This window comes from Centruroides sculpturatus, unplaced genomic scaffold (assembly GCF_000671375.1).
Source record: "Centruroides sculpturatus isolate CEXI.00-Female unplaced genomic scaffold, Cexi_2.0 scaffold775, whole genome shotgun sequence".
NCBI lineage: Eukaryota > Metazoa > Arthropoda > Arachnida > Scorpiones > Buthidae > Centruroides > Centruroides sculpturatus.
In genome coordinates, this window is record NW_019385176.1 from 1 (window position 1) to 14367 (window position 14367).

A 14367-nucleotide genomic window follows, 5' to 3' on the forward strand; every position below is an offset into this window, starting at 1 on the left:
TACGTGCTCTGCATTCAGGTGACCTTTCGTAATTATTTTAAGAATTCTAAAATTGCCATTAAGAAAATGAAGAATTAGAAACGTTTCGAAAATAAAATCAGCGCATACATTTAATTCTTCTTAACTAATAAATGAAAATTAAAAAAAATAATAATAATAACTTCAATATCTTGTAATATATTATAGAAACGTGAAGGGTTGTTGCTTAATTAATTATTAAAAAAATGAAGAAATTTTATTTCCGATTTCGATTTAAAGTAAATTTTGAAACTCTGGAAGGGAATTTAATGTACTAATATCAGGTAAATATGAGATGTTGCTACAATTATTTATATTAAAAATTATGTCAGTTTAAAATCCAGTAGTCTGGCTTGTTGTTAAGTAAGAGTATATAATGACTGCACTTTATAACCTCAAAACGAACTTCACTAGAACATGAAATACACGTTATAATGGTTTCATTTAAAACCATTGTTTATTTCAATTCCACTAGACTATTATAATGTAAATAAATAAAAAATAATTGTAAGAATTCAGATTGAACGAGTTCTACAAATCTGATATTGTTCATGAAACTAATTGAGATTAATATAATTAAAATCAGTATTTTGTTTTTTGTTTTTTTTTTACGTAGGTTGAGATTAAAAGTGGTTCAATGACCCAAATATAAAGTCATAGTTCGAACCATACTTCCCGGTTCGAGAAAATATACAGACATATCATATTCAACTTAGATTTTCTCTAATAATTTCGTTAGTATACAAATTTTACTTGGGTTTAGGATATCGTTGAATTAATTCTGTTTTAAATTAAATGTTCAACTTAACGGAAGCGGTGAAAATAAAATATTTCGGAAGTAAAATGATTGTACTGTTTGCAAACTAGTAACGTTTTCGTTTCGTGCCCTCGAGCGAATGTTGTAATGAATTTTTAAGATTCGTAGTGAAGATAATATGATTTGAATAAATTCCTTGTAATTATTTTTCATTCAACAAGTTCAGCGAAGTTAATAATATTGATAAATTTACGTAACTTTTTACTTTTTACGTTGTTATAACAGAGGGAAAGTATGGCGATCCGGTAAAAAAAATGACCCCGCAGATTTTTACATTTTTGGACTTAGAAACGTCGAGAAATACAAAAAATTTCGGGGTAATTTCTATATGTATGGATGTTAGTGTGTGTGGGAGGGACGATTTTGTTCACCCTGTAGGAAGCTTATTAACTCCTGTGTTTTTTGTAGAAAACTTCTGAAATTTTGCAGGGAGGTTTATGTATTAGGGAGATTGATGCTGTTAAATTTTGGTGATTGAAGATCGAGGGGGTGGGGAGATAATGAGGGTCGCTTGTGTCTCCGGTAGGGTCGGACTTAATGACGATTTTATTCGTTATTAGCATTTACAATTGTTTATAAACTCATCCCTACCCTCAAAATTAAGCCTTTTTCATTTTATAATAGTTTAAAAATATATATAAAGTTTTTAAAATAAAATGATAACAGATGGCACTACCAAAATGTTAAATGTTGCCGGAAAAGTTGAGCAACTCGTTGCTGGTTTTTATGCTTTAGTTGCATGAAGTTACAATGGCTTCAGTAAAGATGAATTTATTGCATAACCTTTCTGACCTAAGAAACGGTTATATTTCTATATTCTTCTTTGACTTAATGGCTAATTACTAGCAAATTAGAGTCCCAAATTTCTTATCGAAATTTATATATGTAATGTATTACAGATAGATTAAATAAGGATTCCTAATGTACAGTACAGTACAACACTTGCGACTACTTTAGGATGCATCGTGTCTGCTATGTAGGTTTAAGAACTAACAAACTTTGGTGAAAACTAGTTACCAGGTAAATATTATAGGAAATTTAAATAATAAAAAAAGGGGTCAGTCGAGTGGATTTGAGAAAATATTACCTTATTATATCCACGTCTGAAGATAAAAGTGTACAGTACGTTACTTCTATATGTTTACAACTCTGTTAGGTTGTAAGTTAATGAAATATTTCGTCGATATTATTCAAATTACTTAGCATATTTACCTGTGTATAAAGTGCACCCCATTTTTTAAAGGCATCTTTTGAAGAAATTTGTACATTATATATATATATATTCAAGCGTATAGGACACACTCCATTTTCAGAAAGTATTGTTCGAAGGGGAAAGTGTGTCTTAAACGCCGACATTACGAATTAGACTGATCTTAATAACTTGATTTAATGTTCATTTATACTTTTTAACTGAATATATTCAGCTTATATACGAATTTTTTTCTTTTAAATAAACATTAAAACCGGTTTCAGAATAACGCAACTAAAATATAATTCAATTTAAATCCTTTTTATTTACTGACAACGATAAGAAATTGCCAAAAATATATTGAACAACTTTCACCAAGTACAAAAAATTAGTAGAAAAAAAATAAAAAATGCAATTTTTCCTTTTATATAATAGTGAATTTATATAAGAAAAATTGCAGTTTTGATTACACTTAATCGCAATATCAGTGTAATAATTTGCTTTCTTACATTAAACGTGACACGTTTCTATGAGGAAATTAAACTTCTCGGAACCTCATATATGAAGGCAGCCTGTTCTTGATTTCAGTTTCCATTTTTTTCTTTTTTTAAATCTTCATTTCAATACTGGAAACACATTTAATGAAATAATGTACAGATGTAACTTTGCTACTCACCAGAAAAATCAGGGAAAATAGTTTATCGTTATCGTTAAACATTAAATTTTTACTTAGAAAACATTTCTATTTAAATAATTAATATTTTCCTACAATTATTCCATAACAATCAATTGGTAATACTGAATTTATTTCCATATAAAGGGTTTTTGAAAAATTTTCTGTATAATCAGGACTAAACTAGTCCATATATATTGTTTCAAAATGAACACTTCCTCAGCACTCATTTTGGGAATTATCAAATTTATATCCAAAATAAAACATTTTTAGTATTTTATAATAATATTTTTTAATTAATATGTTTTGAAATAGTTCTTAAATTCTACTGAAATAATATACTGTAATTTAAAACATTATTATATGACTACAACGAGAGAACAATAACTATTTTATTTACATAATCATGTTTATTGTTTATCTTTTAATAAATATACAGTAAAACGATTATTTTACAACTTTGAACAATACAGCAAATAAAATGTATTTATTTGACGAACTTTATATAAAAATTTTTTATTTTTTAAGAATTAGTCATAACAGTTCTTAGAGGATCAAATATAAATATATATTTGTTGTATAAACTGTATTAATTCTCATTCGTGCATTTGTTATTCAAGGAAAATATAAAAATCTGTGGGAGATTCTTAACGAAAAAAGTCATTTAAGATAATTACATTTGAACAGTATTGTTATTAATGATACATTTCTTCAGTACGTTCAGTGTGGTGTTATCATCAGAAAAAGTAGCTTGAAAATCAAGTTTCCGCGAGTTTTAAGAAAAATCTAATAGCTTCTCTGAATGAAAAGATGATAGGTTTTTTTCTCCTTCATTCAATGAAACGAGGGAGCATTAACTTTAAATACACTATCTCGTCGTTAATGGTAGGATTCTTATATAAAATACATCTACAGTTGACTTCTTTGTATAATGATATTTCCAATTTATTTACCCTGCTATCGATTTTCAATTTAACGGGGCTCAGATGAAGGGATGTAGAAGAACACTTGACACTACAACAGAGACCATCCAATATTTAGTATTTTACATGGGAAAAAAATGATACAAAAATGACTGAAAATCGGCTTTCGAAGAAGGATGAGGCCCCACATTTGTGACTGGTCAAGGCCTCATTTCTCCTCTCTCAGCCTCTGTCTTTAATATATATTTTCCAATTTTTTTTTTTTATATATTATTTTCACATGTTTTAACTGAAAAAAATCACTTTAAGATGATTCTCGGCTTTAACAATTGTTAGTGTTTCAGAAATATTCGTATTCTTTTCAATTAAAATAAAATTGTATAGAAAATATCCATAAATTCATATAATATATTCGAAATAATCATCGAATTATTTACAATTAAGCGCTTTCATTTACGGTTTCGTTTTCGTTTTCGTTTTTAGAAGTATGATATCAAATGTCTTGCAGTAGCTGTTAATAGAAAAGGAAATGATAATAACATATATAGATTATGAAATTAATAAATTAAGATTATTTATAATTTAGTTCTAAGCCTTTTGTTTAAATATTTTAATCGAATTTTATCGAATCGCTTGATTTTCATGAAACTACTAAAAATTTGAATTGACCTTTTAAGTTATTAAAGAATAATTTAATCCATTCAAGATTTTAAAGTCATTTTGTAGATTTTTCTTTGAATCTCATGTGTTCAGCACCTGTCTGGTTCCCCATTCATGCCCCAACCAGTTTTCACTTTCTTTACAATCTCCCATGACGTAATCGAAAATTGTGAAGTGCAGTTTCACCTGGTTTCTTCAGAATTAGCAAACAGACCAGCTGATTGCTAATATCCCAAATGAAAACTTTCATATCTCGAATCTTTAACTATTGTTTTCTTTTTTTTTTATTAATATAAATTATTTTATAAATAAAATATAAATTATATGTTTATACGATTTTAGAATAGAATGTGCTGTGTGGATTTATTCTTTTAAATATTTATTATATACAGTTAGAAAGGCCGATCTACCTGTTTAGCTATGAGAAGTTTTGTGTAGGAAGTTAAGCCGTTCTGAGTTCATTCAACCTTACAATATTTATTTTGTTTTTTGAACTGTTCGTTTGTTACGTCATTTCAGTGGAAAAAACTCTATCATATTGCACAAGTTCGATTTAAAAGAAAATATTTCCAGTTCTATATTATCATTTCCTGTATAAGTTTTTCATATTTATTGCTTACGATGATTATTATTCAATGCAATCTTCTTCATTTTCCTTAACTTTATAGTCTTGAGAAAACAAAGTTATAGCCAAGAATTTTTTTATTTTCTTTTTCTAATTGCTATCTATTAATAACTAATTTGATTACAATACTTTAACTAAATAAGTAACTATAAAGACAAGGAAATTGTTTAGAATATTCGAAATTATCTAGAATATGTTCAAATATATAAATAGAAAGGATTATTAAAGATAAAATATTGTTTTAATACGAATGAATCAACCAAAATAAGCTGCTCAATACATAGAAAGTGGGCCTTAGGCTGTATCTTAAATATATATAACTCTATATGTGTGTATATATAAGTTTTATATTAAAAAAAATAATCCTGTTTAACTTTATACAATGATATAGATTAAACAAGTTATATATAGCGTAGATTTCTTTAGTAAATTTAAAAATTTTTTAATACCTTCTTCTATACTTTATATACCAAATTTATAATGCTCAAACTTCCCTTTCAAGATAATCTATACGTTCTAAAATTTATCATAATTGTGCCTGTGGCGTAACTAGAACTCTTGGGCCTCTAAAAGTTTTCTGCGCCTCCCCGGATTTACACAACTCCAAGAAAAAGGGTTCCCTATCTGCAACATATATGTTTTTTACAGAGGTAAAAATCACAAGTTTCTATTTTCTTTTTTAATTTAAAATATATAAATCTAGTACAGAAGAATGTCTAAGGGCCCGAGGTCTCGCAGGCCTCTATGCGACTGCATAGTACTAGATTATACGATTCTTACTAACAGTTCTTTTTAATAGAACTATTAAGGATACTTCAATATCGTAATTCGAATTTTCTATGAAGTAGTCCTACTATATAATTTGTGAAACGATGCGTCGATCCCAATCATGAAAGAATCGTCTCTTTATTTTCTAGAGCGGGCTTCATTGTCCGTCTAACCTCTTTTAAACAGGGTCGTGATTAATTTACAGGGAAAAAGCTTGATTAAAATAATTGGTTTAACAGGTGGTCAAGAAGGTGAAAGGCCGAATCTTCCTTAAACCATTCTTGAAATGAGAATATAAAAACATAGAAATTATACTGTTGATACACGTCTACAGTCTTTATGAGGGTTTAAAATTCTATTGGATGTTGTAGAAAACTGAAGTATTGTTATCTTTGTTTTCTTTTCTTGACAATGAAACTTTGTATAAAACTCTCTTTTATCTAAGGAAAGAGATGTTTATAAAGGGTCATTGATCGACTTCTTACGGCTGTTGACCGGATAAGTTCACCTGGACTCCATTCACAGACCGGTATACATCCCCGATTTTTGCTTTACTTTCCCTATAATTTTTATTTCATATTTTATTGTTAAATATATGTTTAAAATTCTTTAAATGAAATCATTTATTTACAGATATAACGTTAATTCATAAATTCGTAATTCTGAGAAAGTGATGGGTGGTGCTTGGGAGCAGCTAAGACTGCTCCTTTATAAAAATTTCCTACTAAGGACTAGACAACCGGTAAGCATTGTTTTATTTATTCTATTTATATAACATTTGCTTTAATTATATATTTTGTTACATTTATAAATTTTGCAATTACATATAAAACTAATAAAATAATCACTTAAGCTCAGCTCAAGCTGAAAATGCTCTTAAATCTTTAAAGACTTAAAGACTTTCTTAGCTCATGTTTCATGTCAGACACTAGAAATACAGAAATCCAGGAATGTATTCTCTTCCTATAATATTCAAATATTTATTACACACAATTCTTTACTCTTACTCAAATTTAAATAGTTTAAGAATGATTTTTTATAATATATTGACCTTAAAATCGAATTTTTCGAGACTAAGTTTTTCTCTTTCGCTTTCCAATAAAACTAGAATAGGAGAATTTTTATTGAGGTTAGTAGGGAGGAAACTTTTAAGAAAAGTATTGCTCCGGGGTTTATCTGTTACACTGTCATCAAGTAAGAAGTTATTTTTATATTATTTCTAAAGGCAATTAAAGTGTAGACTGTTGTGGGGTGTATTAGGTACAGTATATCGATCAAATTTAATGGCAGATTATAGCAAACTTGATGTACTGTACAGTTTCGAAGTTAGTTAAGTAGAAAGATATTAAATAATAAATCCATATATCGTTTTAAAGAAATTCCACTTTTTCTTTACTTTCATACCATTAAGAGTTGAACTCAGCCCATTTATATAGCCTAATTAACGAATGAATAGACATGAATTTTTGTGTAGGAACAATAGTTTTTAAGGAGCACACGTAGTTTAGATATTCTTGTTATGTATTATAATAATGATATTGGAAATTATATTATTTTTTCCTTTCGTTTTTATCATCGAGAAAAAATTTTAATATTTTCAAAATTATTCTAGAAATAGATATTTTACAATAAATCATAAAAATTCATGAAAATTACATAACGTCATTGTTCATTCATGCAATACGAATACATTTTGAAGACTCGCCTATACAGTTCCACCTCATTTGACCCCATCGAAATTAGGATATAACGCCTGCTTTCAATTTTCGAACTTTTTTTCTTGTAGGCCTATAAGGAAAGTGAATACAACATAAGTTTTTAAGTTCTACACTCATAAAGATCAAGGTCATTGATTCTCATAGAGGATAGTGCCATAACATTGACGTTTTCTACAGTTTTTTTTTATAGACTTTTAGAAGCTAGTTCTTATGTTTTCTTAGATTTCAGTGCAGAAATTTTAATATTTATGCAGGTATAAATGCAATAAAGTTAGTTTTTAGCTTGGAAAACACTTATATCGCCTCAATTATCATCAAATACTGTGGCTTTATAAAATTATTTTAACATTATACTCCACTTTTCTCCTAAAAATTGAATATACATTTGACGGTGATTCTACGATCCAAAACTTCATTCGTGTATAATTCATTAATAATTATATTAAAAAGAACATTTAATTCTTTTAGATAAATGTTTTAAATATAAAATATACAATTCATTAACATGAAAAATTATTCAAAAATAATGGAAAGATAGAAAACAACACAATGAGAAAAGATTATGTAAAGAAGTAGTTCATAACACATAACTTGAGTAATTTTAGAGATTTTTATACTAATATTTATCCCAAATAACTTGAAATTCTTAACGTAGATATAAAAAGATCACGAATTATAGTGTCCTGAATTGTTACCCTGTTTATAAATTTTAATAATAGTAAATTAGTTCACACAGGCAACTAATAACAACGAAAACATATCACATTACTTCAAATAAAGGACGCACCTACACTGTTAAAGGCAATTTTTAGGAAAAATTGGAAGATAATTGAAATAAATATAGTTTGAAACAGTTATTAAAGAATAAAAATGTTAATAATGAATTTAAAATAAGGAATAATTAGTAAAAAAAATATATATAATAAAATTACATAAAATATACATCATACAATTTATTTAATACTATTTTTACATTTGGTTTATTATTTACGAAACAATTTAAAAATATAAGAAACTCATTGCTAGAGTAAGATTTCAAATCTAAGATTATTAAAGATCTTAATCTTGGATCAGTCTATAAAAATGACATGCATACTTCTTGAAGAATGCTCGGAATTTAAGACATACCGAACTTTAAACTGTAAAATTACACTTTAAATACAATATACTGTATAATAAACAGAACATAAATACAGAATAGTTACATTTGTAAAGAGCAGCAGCTCCCAGTCTGTAGGATCTGTCACAATGTGATCGCTTATCTTACCTGTAATCAATAGAGATTGGGAGCTTACCGTAATCAGTAGATTGGGATCAGTATCAGTAGATTAGAAGCCACAGTGTAATCTCTTATCTTATCTGAGTAATTTTATGATGATTTCGTATTATATGAAGATATCGCCAAGCAAAAAGAAGAAAATAATAATTCTAAAATCACTTTTATCAATGAAATTTAAGACATAAATGGTTTACTAATATAATTCAACATCCATACTAAATTATAATTTCGCAAGAGTATACAATTGTTTTACGTAACTTTATACAATGAAAGTCTCTTAATGATACTAGATATGAAATTTTAGTTTAGCAATATGAGTATATTATTTTTTATTGTTTCGTAAATAAATGAATAAATTTAAAATTGTTTAAAATGATACGCATTTTACGTAATTTTAATTTTATACATTAGAATGTAAAAAGTTATTTTATCTTGGGTAATCTATCTTTATTCAAAAATGCATAGAGTGAAAGGGTTACAAACCTACATTAATTCGAACGTATTATTTATAATAAGAAATTGTGACAATAATATTGTGAAAAATTCTATAATTCAAAGGTAAATAAGTAGAGAAATGTAATAAGATCTGTGCTGTTATTTGGATCAGAAACATGGGCTCTAAGAAAAAAGAAAAAAATGATGGAGAGAACAGAGAAAATGTTGAGATGGATAATGGGAACATAGTTAAGAGAGAAATTGAAAAGTGGATAACTTAGACAATAATAAGGATAAATAATATTAATGAGAAAATAAAACAAGAAAAATTTATAATCATGCTTAAAGAGGATATAGAATAAATTAATAGGAAGACAGTAATTGAAGTATCAAGCTAAGAGATGATAAAAAAGCAAAAGATGGCAACAACATGCTAATATCTCTTCTAAATTTCGGATAAGATGAGAAAAACAATAAGGAGGATGGATTTAAAATTAAGAAACATTTATTTGTAAATAATTCACTATGTACTGTACTACATTAAAGTCTTTTAAATGCTTTTTATATGGCGATTTATACAGATTGAAATCTTATAAATAACAAGAATCAGACTTTTTGGTGATTATAATTCACAAATGGGAAATATTGACTTATAATTCTTCATATTCAATTATTTCTTGCTTTTTTTTGCATTATAAATCTTAAATATTTAAAAAGCTAAGCTTCCCTGTCGACATTAATGTTTATCAATTTTAATTTGGTAGCAGAATCTTTTTGATTTTAAATATTATTTGAGAAATTCGTTCACACACCCCTTTGATATTTGCTTCCCCATCAAACTTTACTGCTCTGCAGCTAAGTTGCAAAAACGTAATTATTTATTATTATTATTTTAAAAGGAAAATTTAGAAGGAATTTAAAAGAATTTTAATAAAACTCTAAGCTAGATTATAAAATTAATAAAAAATCGAATTTAAATTATATAGTGATATGGATTATTGCATTGATCAATTGATGTATTCACAAATAAAGATGTAATACGTTTACCATTTTAAATGCTGAGTATACTTGTAAAATATAAGATGAATTGTGGAAAATGCAATAAGATACGTCACAGAGAATGGAAAGGAAGTGATTTAGACAAAAGAGAAATGTAAATTTCCACTAAACAGTAAAAATCAGAGTATCATCATACTAACTGTGCTGTTTTTTTTATTTACTGTGAAAATTAAGTCTACTGATGCATACACATGACCTTGATTATTTTCTCTAATAAATAGTATAATATTCCGAATTGGAAGAAAAATCCTTTCAGATTTAAGTATATTAAACATATTTTCCATTCTCAAAAGAGTAGATTAAATCTGAGAGGGTCAAAAAGTAACTTTACAAGGTCCACAGTTGAAACCATTGGGATTCCATGATTTTGGTGGATTGTTTGCAGCGTGGGTACGCCGTTTAACACCCTCAAAACGGGCCATTGGAATAATATGTTCTGAAAATTTTAGCTATGTTTTATTCTCTACGATAACTCTAGACAGCATACGACTGTACCGGACTGTAGATATGATTCAGAAGGGCCATCAAAACTTATATCTAGTCTCTTCTGACTTTCAAGTTTTCCTACATTTGTTTCGCCATTAATAAAGAAGTGAAATCTGTAGTCGTTGAGTGGCTGCCACAACAGGTATAGGAATTTCTTAAGAACGGCTCGCTATATGTCGTAACAAATCCCTGAATAGGCTGGGAAATTTTGTTGATAAATTGTATATTGCTTATAGATAAATTGTCTACGTTTTCACTTCCACAAAAAAAAATACTTGACTGTGTTATTGACTTTATAAGGTTACTTTTGAACATTTTAAACACTCCAAATTGGTTAAAAATTATAGCATTAATACATATCTATTATACTTACACTATAAAAGCAATACACTATACTTACACTCTATATAATAGGAGAAATGCTATCAACTAAAATTATTTTTTTTTGTTATTAAGAGTATACAATTTTTTAATAATATTAAAACCGATCCCATTGTTTTTAATTTTATGAATATTTATAATTTTTTTGTTCTTTTTGTGCATAATTTATAAATATATATTTCTATGCATATTATATTCTTATCTAATATCTATTCCCATCTTAAACTGTCATTCTCTACCATATATTTAGAAATTATGATGATATATCACTGAAATTTTCGCTCATTTGAACATAAATACCTTAAACAGACAGCAATTATGAAGTGTTAACACATCATTCATCTTATAACCGAGCTATTGTTAAGTTCTCATATTTCTCAAGCACACATAATACTTGAAATTCAATAGATGTGTAGGAAAATTTAAGAAATTTATTGTTGAGATGTGTATATTTGATAATTTTGATAGGATAGAATTCATTTTTCTTCCCTCCTATTGAGTTTTCCTAGTAATAGTTGAATGAATTGAAACATCAGAAAGCAAAATGCACAATAAGTAGGTTAAGAGGAATCTTTTTTAAGTTTATATATATAGACACCATTTTTTATAATAATTAATGTCTTATTATAATCATGGATTAAATTATAAGAAATATCTTTCAACTCAAGATTTACTTTGATGAATAATTTATAACGATGAACCTTTTAATTATACGCTTACAACAACAATTTCATCCTTCTTAAACAATTAAAAAATCCAGTTTTTGAATTATAATGTACTTAAAAATTGATAATGCAGAGTTTTCTTCGATAAGTGATGGCTTCTACAAGAGAAAATAATGGAAAATCCTTTTAATTTTTTGAGGATTCACAGAAATATTAAGATTGATAACTCGATAGCTAATAATAGAAACAATATTAAAATTATACGAAATTATATCGAATACAGTAATCTCTTTAATAAGGAAAGGAAGATTTATGCAAATTTTTTGCTGTCATACTTTCATTTAATTACTCGGAATCCTTTGACCTAACCTAAATATCTGCCCATTCAATAATGGTTAATTAATCCACCCACAAAATTTTCGTCGAGGAAATCTTACTCCAACAAATTTTATGTAGGGAAAAAGGTGGTATAATAATATTTATAATACAATTACCAACACTCTTCAAATTATTACAGTATATTTTATTAATTAGAGTACCTTCTAGGAATAGAAGCAAAATTCTGAATAGAAGGGGAGTTAGCAGGACCGTTTAGCCAAAACCCTACACATTGAGACCCCAAAATTTAGTCTTTCTATGTAAAAGTTCATAAGGAAATGTTTAATTTAAAGTTTCTTTCTGATAAATTCTTAAAAAATCAGTTTTCTTTGATCTTTATTGATTTCCGGAGAGGGTGGTATAATGTATTTATGACTGATTCGGGCCATCTCCCTTCTCGTAGTGCCTTATAATAGGTTATTTTTTTTAACCAGGAAATAAGAACTTTTACTGAGATTAATAATAATGTTAAGAAAGAAATCTTTTCGAATCTTATCCTCGATAATAAAAATAGTAAACACTTTTATCTTCACTAAAATGTTTATGTATTGTTTATTTGATAAAACATTTTATTAAAAAAAAAAAAAAAACATTAATATATGTCAAAGTTCTGAACAACGGCCACTGACTGAAACATTCAAATGAAGGTAATTTTGTATGTATTTTAAAGAAAAAATGTCCGCAGTTTAGAGGTGGATTTTTTTACTGGTGGTTCGACTTTCTATATTTCCATCCTGCAATTATATAGTAAAACCTGCGTAAACCGGAATCGTACCATACCGAATGTTTTTCCCCCTCCGGTTTGATACGTTTCCGTTTTGAACAAGTTTTTTTAACGTGAAAAGTCGCTTCGATCTAAAGAAGTCTTTCGTTTAGTCAGGTTTTGTTTTGGACAGGTGTTACTGTATATTTTGTATTACTAGTATGCTGTAAATATACTGCAATTGCTTCTAAAAATACAAATAATAATTAGTATATTAAATTCAGTAAAACCTGTATAAACCAGAATTACACTGTACCGAATATTTTTTCCTATTTAGCTGGTTTCCGTTTTGGACAGGTTCTTTTTTAACGTAGAAAATATTCCAAAGAATTTTTTCCCGTTTAGACAGGTTTCCTTTTCATTCAGGTTCCGTTTTAAACAGGTTCTATTCTATATATTCTTTGTTTTCGATAAACAATAATTTATTCGTAAAAAATATACAAAAATAATTGTATAATAATAATTATTAAAGTTACTTTCATTGACTTATAAGAGAGCATATTTTAGGGGTTATTTACATCTCAGAAAACATTTTTAACGACTTGAAATTGTGAATTTTTAATTACATTTTAGATAAATAACATATACAAAGTAGTAACAACAGCATTAAATTTTTTTTAAAAAAGAAAATTTTATTGCCGTTGCCCCTGAATATGGTTATCGACCTCACTAAATCAAACAGAATTTATTTAATTTTCCAGAACGTTCACTTTGTGAACTCATTTGGAACATCAAACTACTTCCTTTAACTCCTGTTCTACTTTTGCCTCAAAACTTTTACTGGAAAAATCAAATATCGATTATTATCGTAGTTTCAATTAGATGTGAACTTTCTCCCGTTTTTATTTTCTAAATATTCGTATCGGTCGATTTGGCAGTTTAATTAATGAAATTTTAAATAATTAATCATTTTTATTAACTTTTATCATTGGATTCTTTTGTCAAAATACTGTAAGTATGCCTCTGTTAGGGGGTGGATTAATCTCTACATTAACTTAGGGAGATTGTTATGTAATGCAGTAAAACCTGTCCAAAACGGAACCCGAATAAAAAAGGAAATCTGCCTAAACGGAAAAAAGTATTCTGTACAGTACCACGCGATTCCGGTTTATACAGGTTTTTACTGTTTTAATAATTATTATATTGCACTTAGTTTTCCTTTCTAAAAATATAAACTTTTCTAAAACTCTTTTGTTTCTAGAAATCAGGGCTTTTAGAGAGGAGTTTGGGATTTTTCCCTTGACCCAAAGAAAACTTGGGGTCCTTTAATGATTCTTATTCTAAAATTAATGTTATTTCTACTAACAGAAAATAAAATCTTTAACACTGCTTTTCATTAATTAAGAAACGTGTGTAGTCTTTCATTTGTTTATAGAAAAAAAGCAATGTCTAAAGGGCCCGATCTACCCCTGGGCCCCATGCAAACTCTCAACGACCCTGCCAGAAATATTTTATTTGTCTAGTTTTCTAGACAAATAAATAATCTTTCTAGACGTAATTTACCTAGTATAATGGCGCATTTTATGTGTA

The 14367-nt window shown here is 27.5% G+C and overlaps 1 protein-coding gene across 1 annotated transcript in view; it reads left to right on the plus strand.

Annotated features, from left to right (window-relative positions):
- Positions 1-6291: 6291 nt before the first annotated feature.
- LOC111635776 overlaps positions 6292-14367 on the plus strand; it is a 43958-nt gene continuing 35882 nt past the window's right edge. The window contains exon 1 of the mRNA XM_023380843.1: positions 6292-6415. Coding sequence (XP_023236611.1) covers positions 6347-6415 — 69 coding nt within the window. The 5' untranslated portion in view covers positions 6292-6346. The remainder of the gene's footprint in view (positions 6416-14367) is intronic.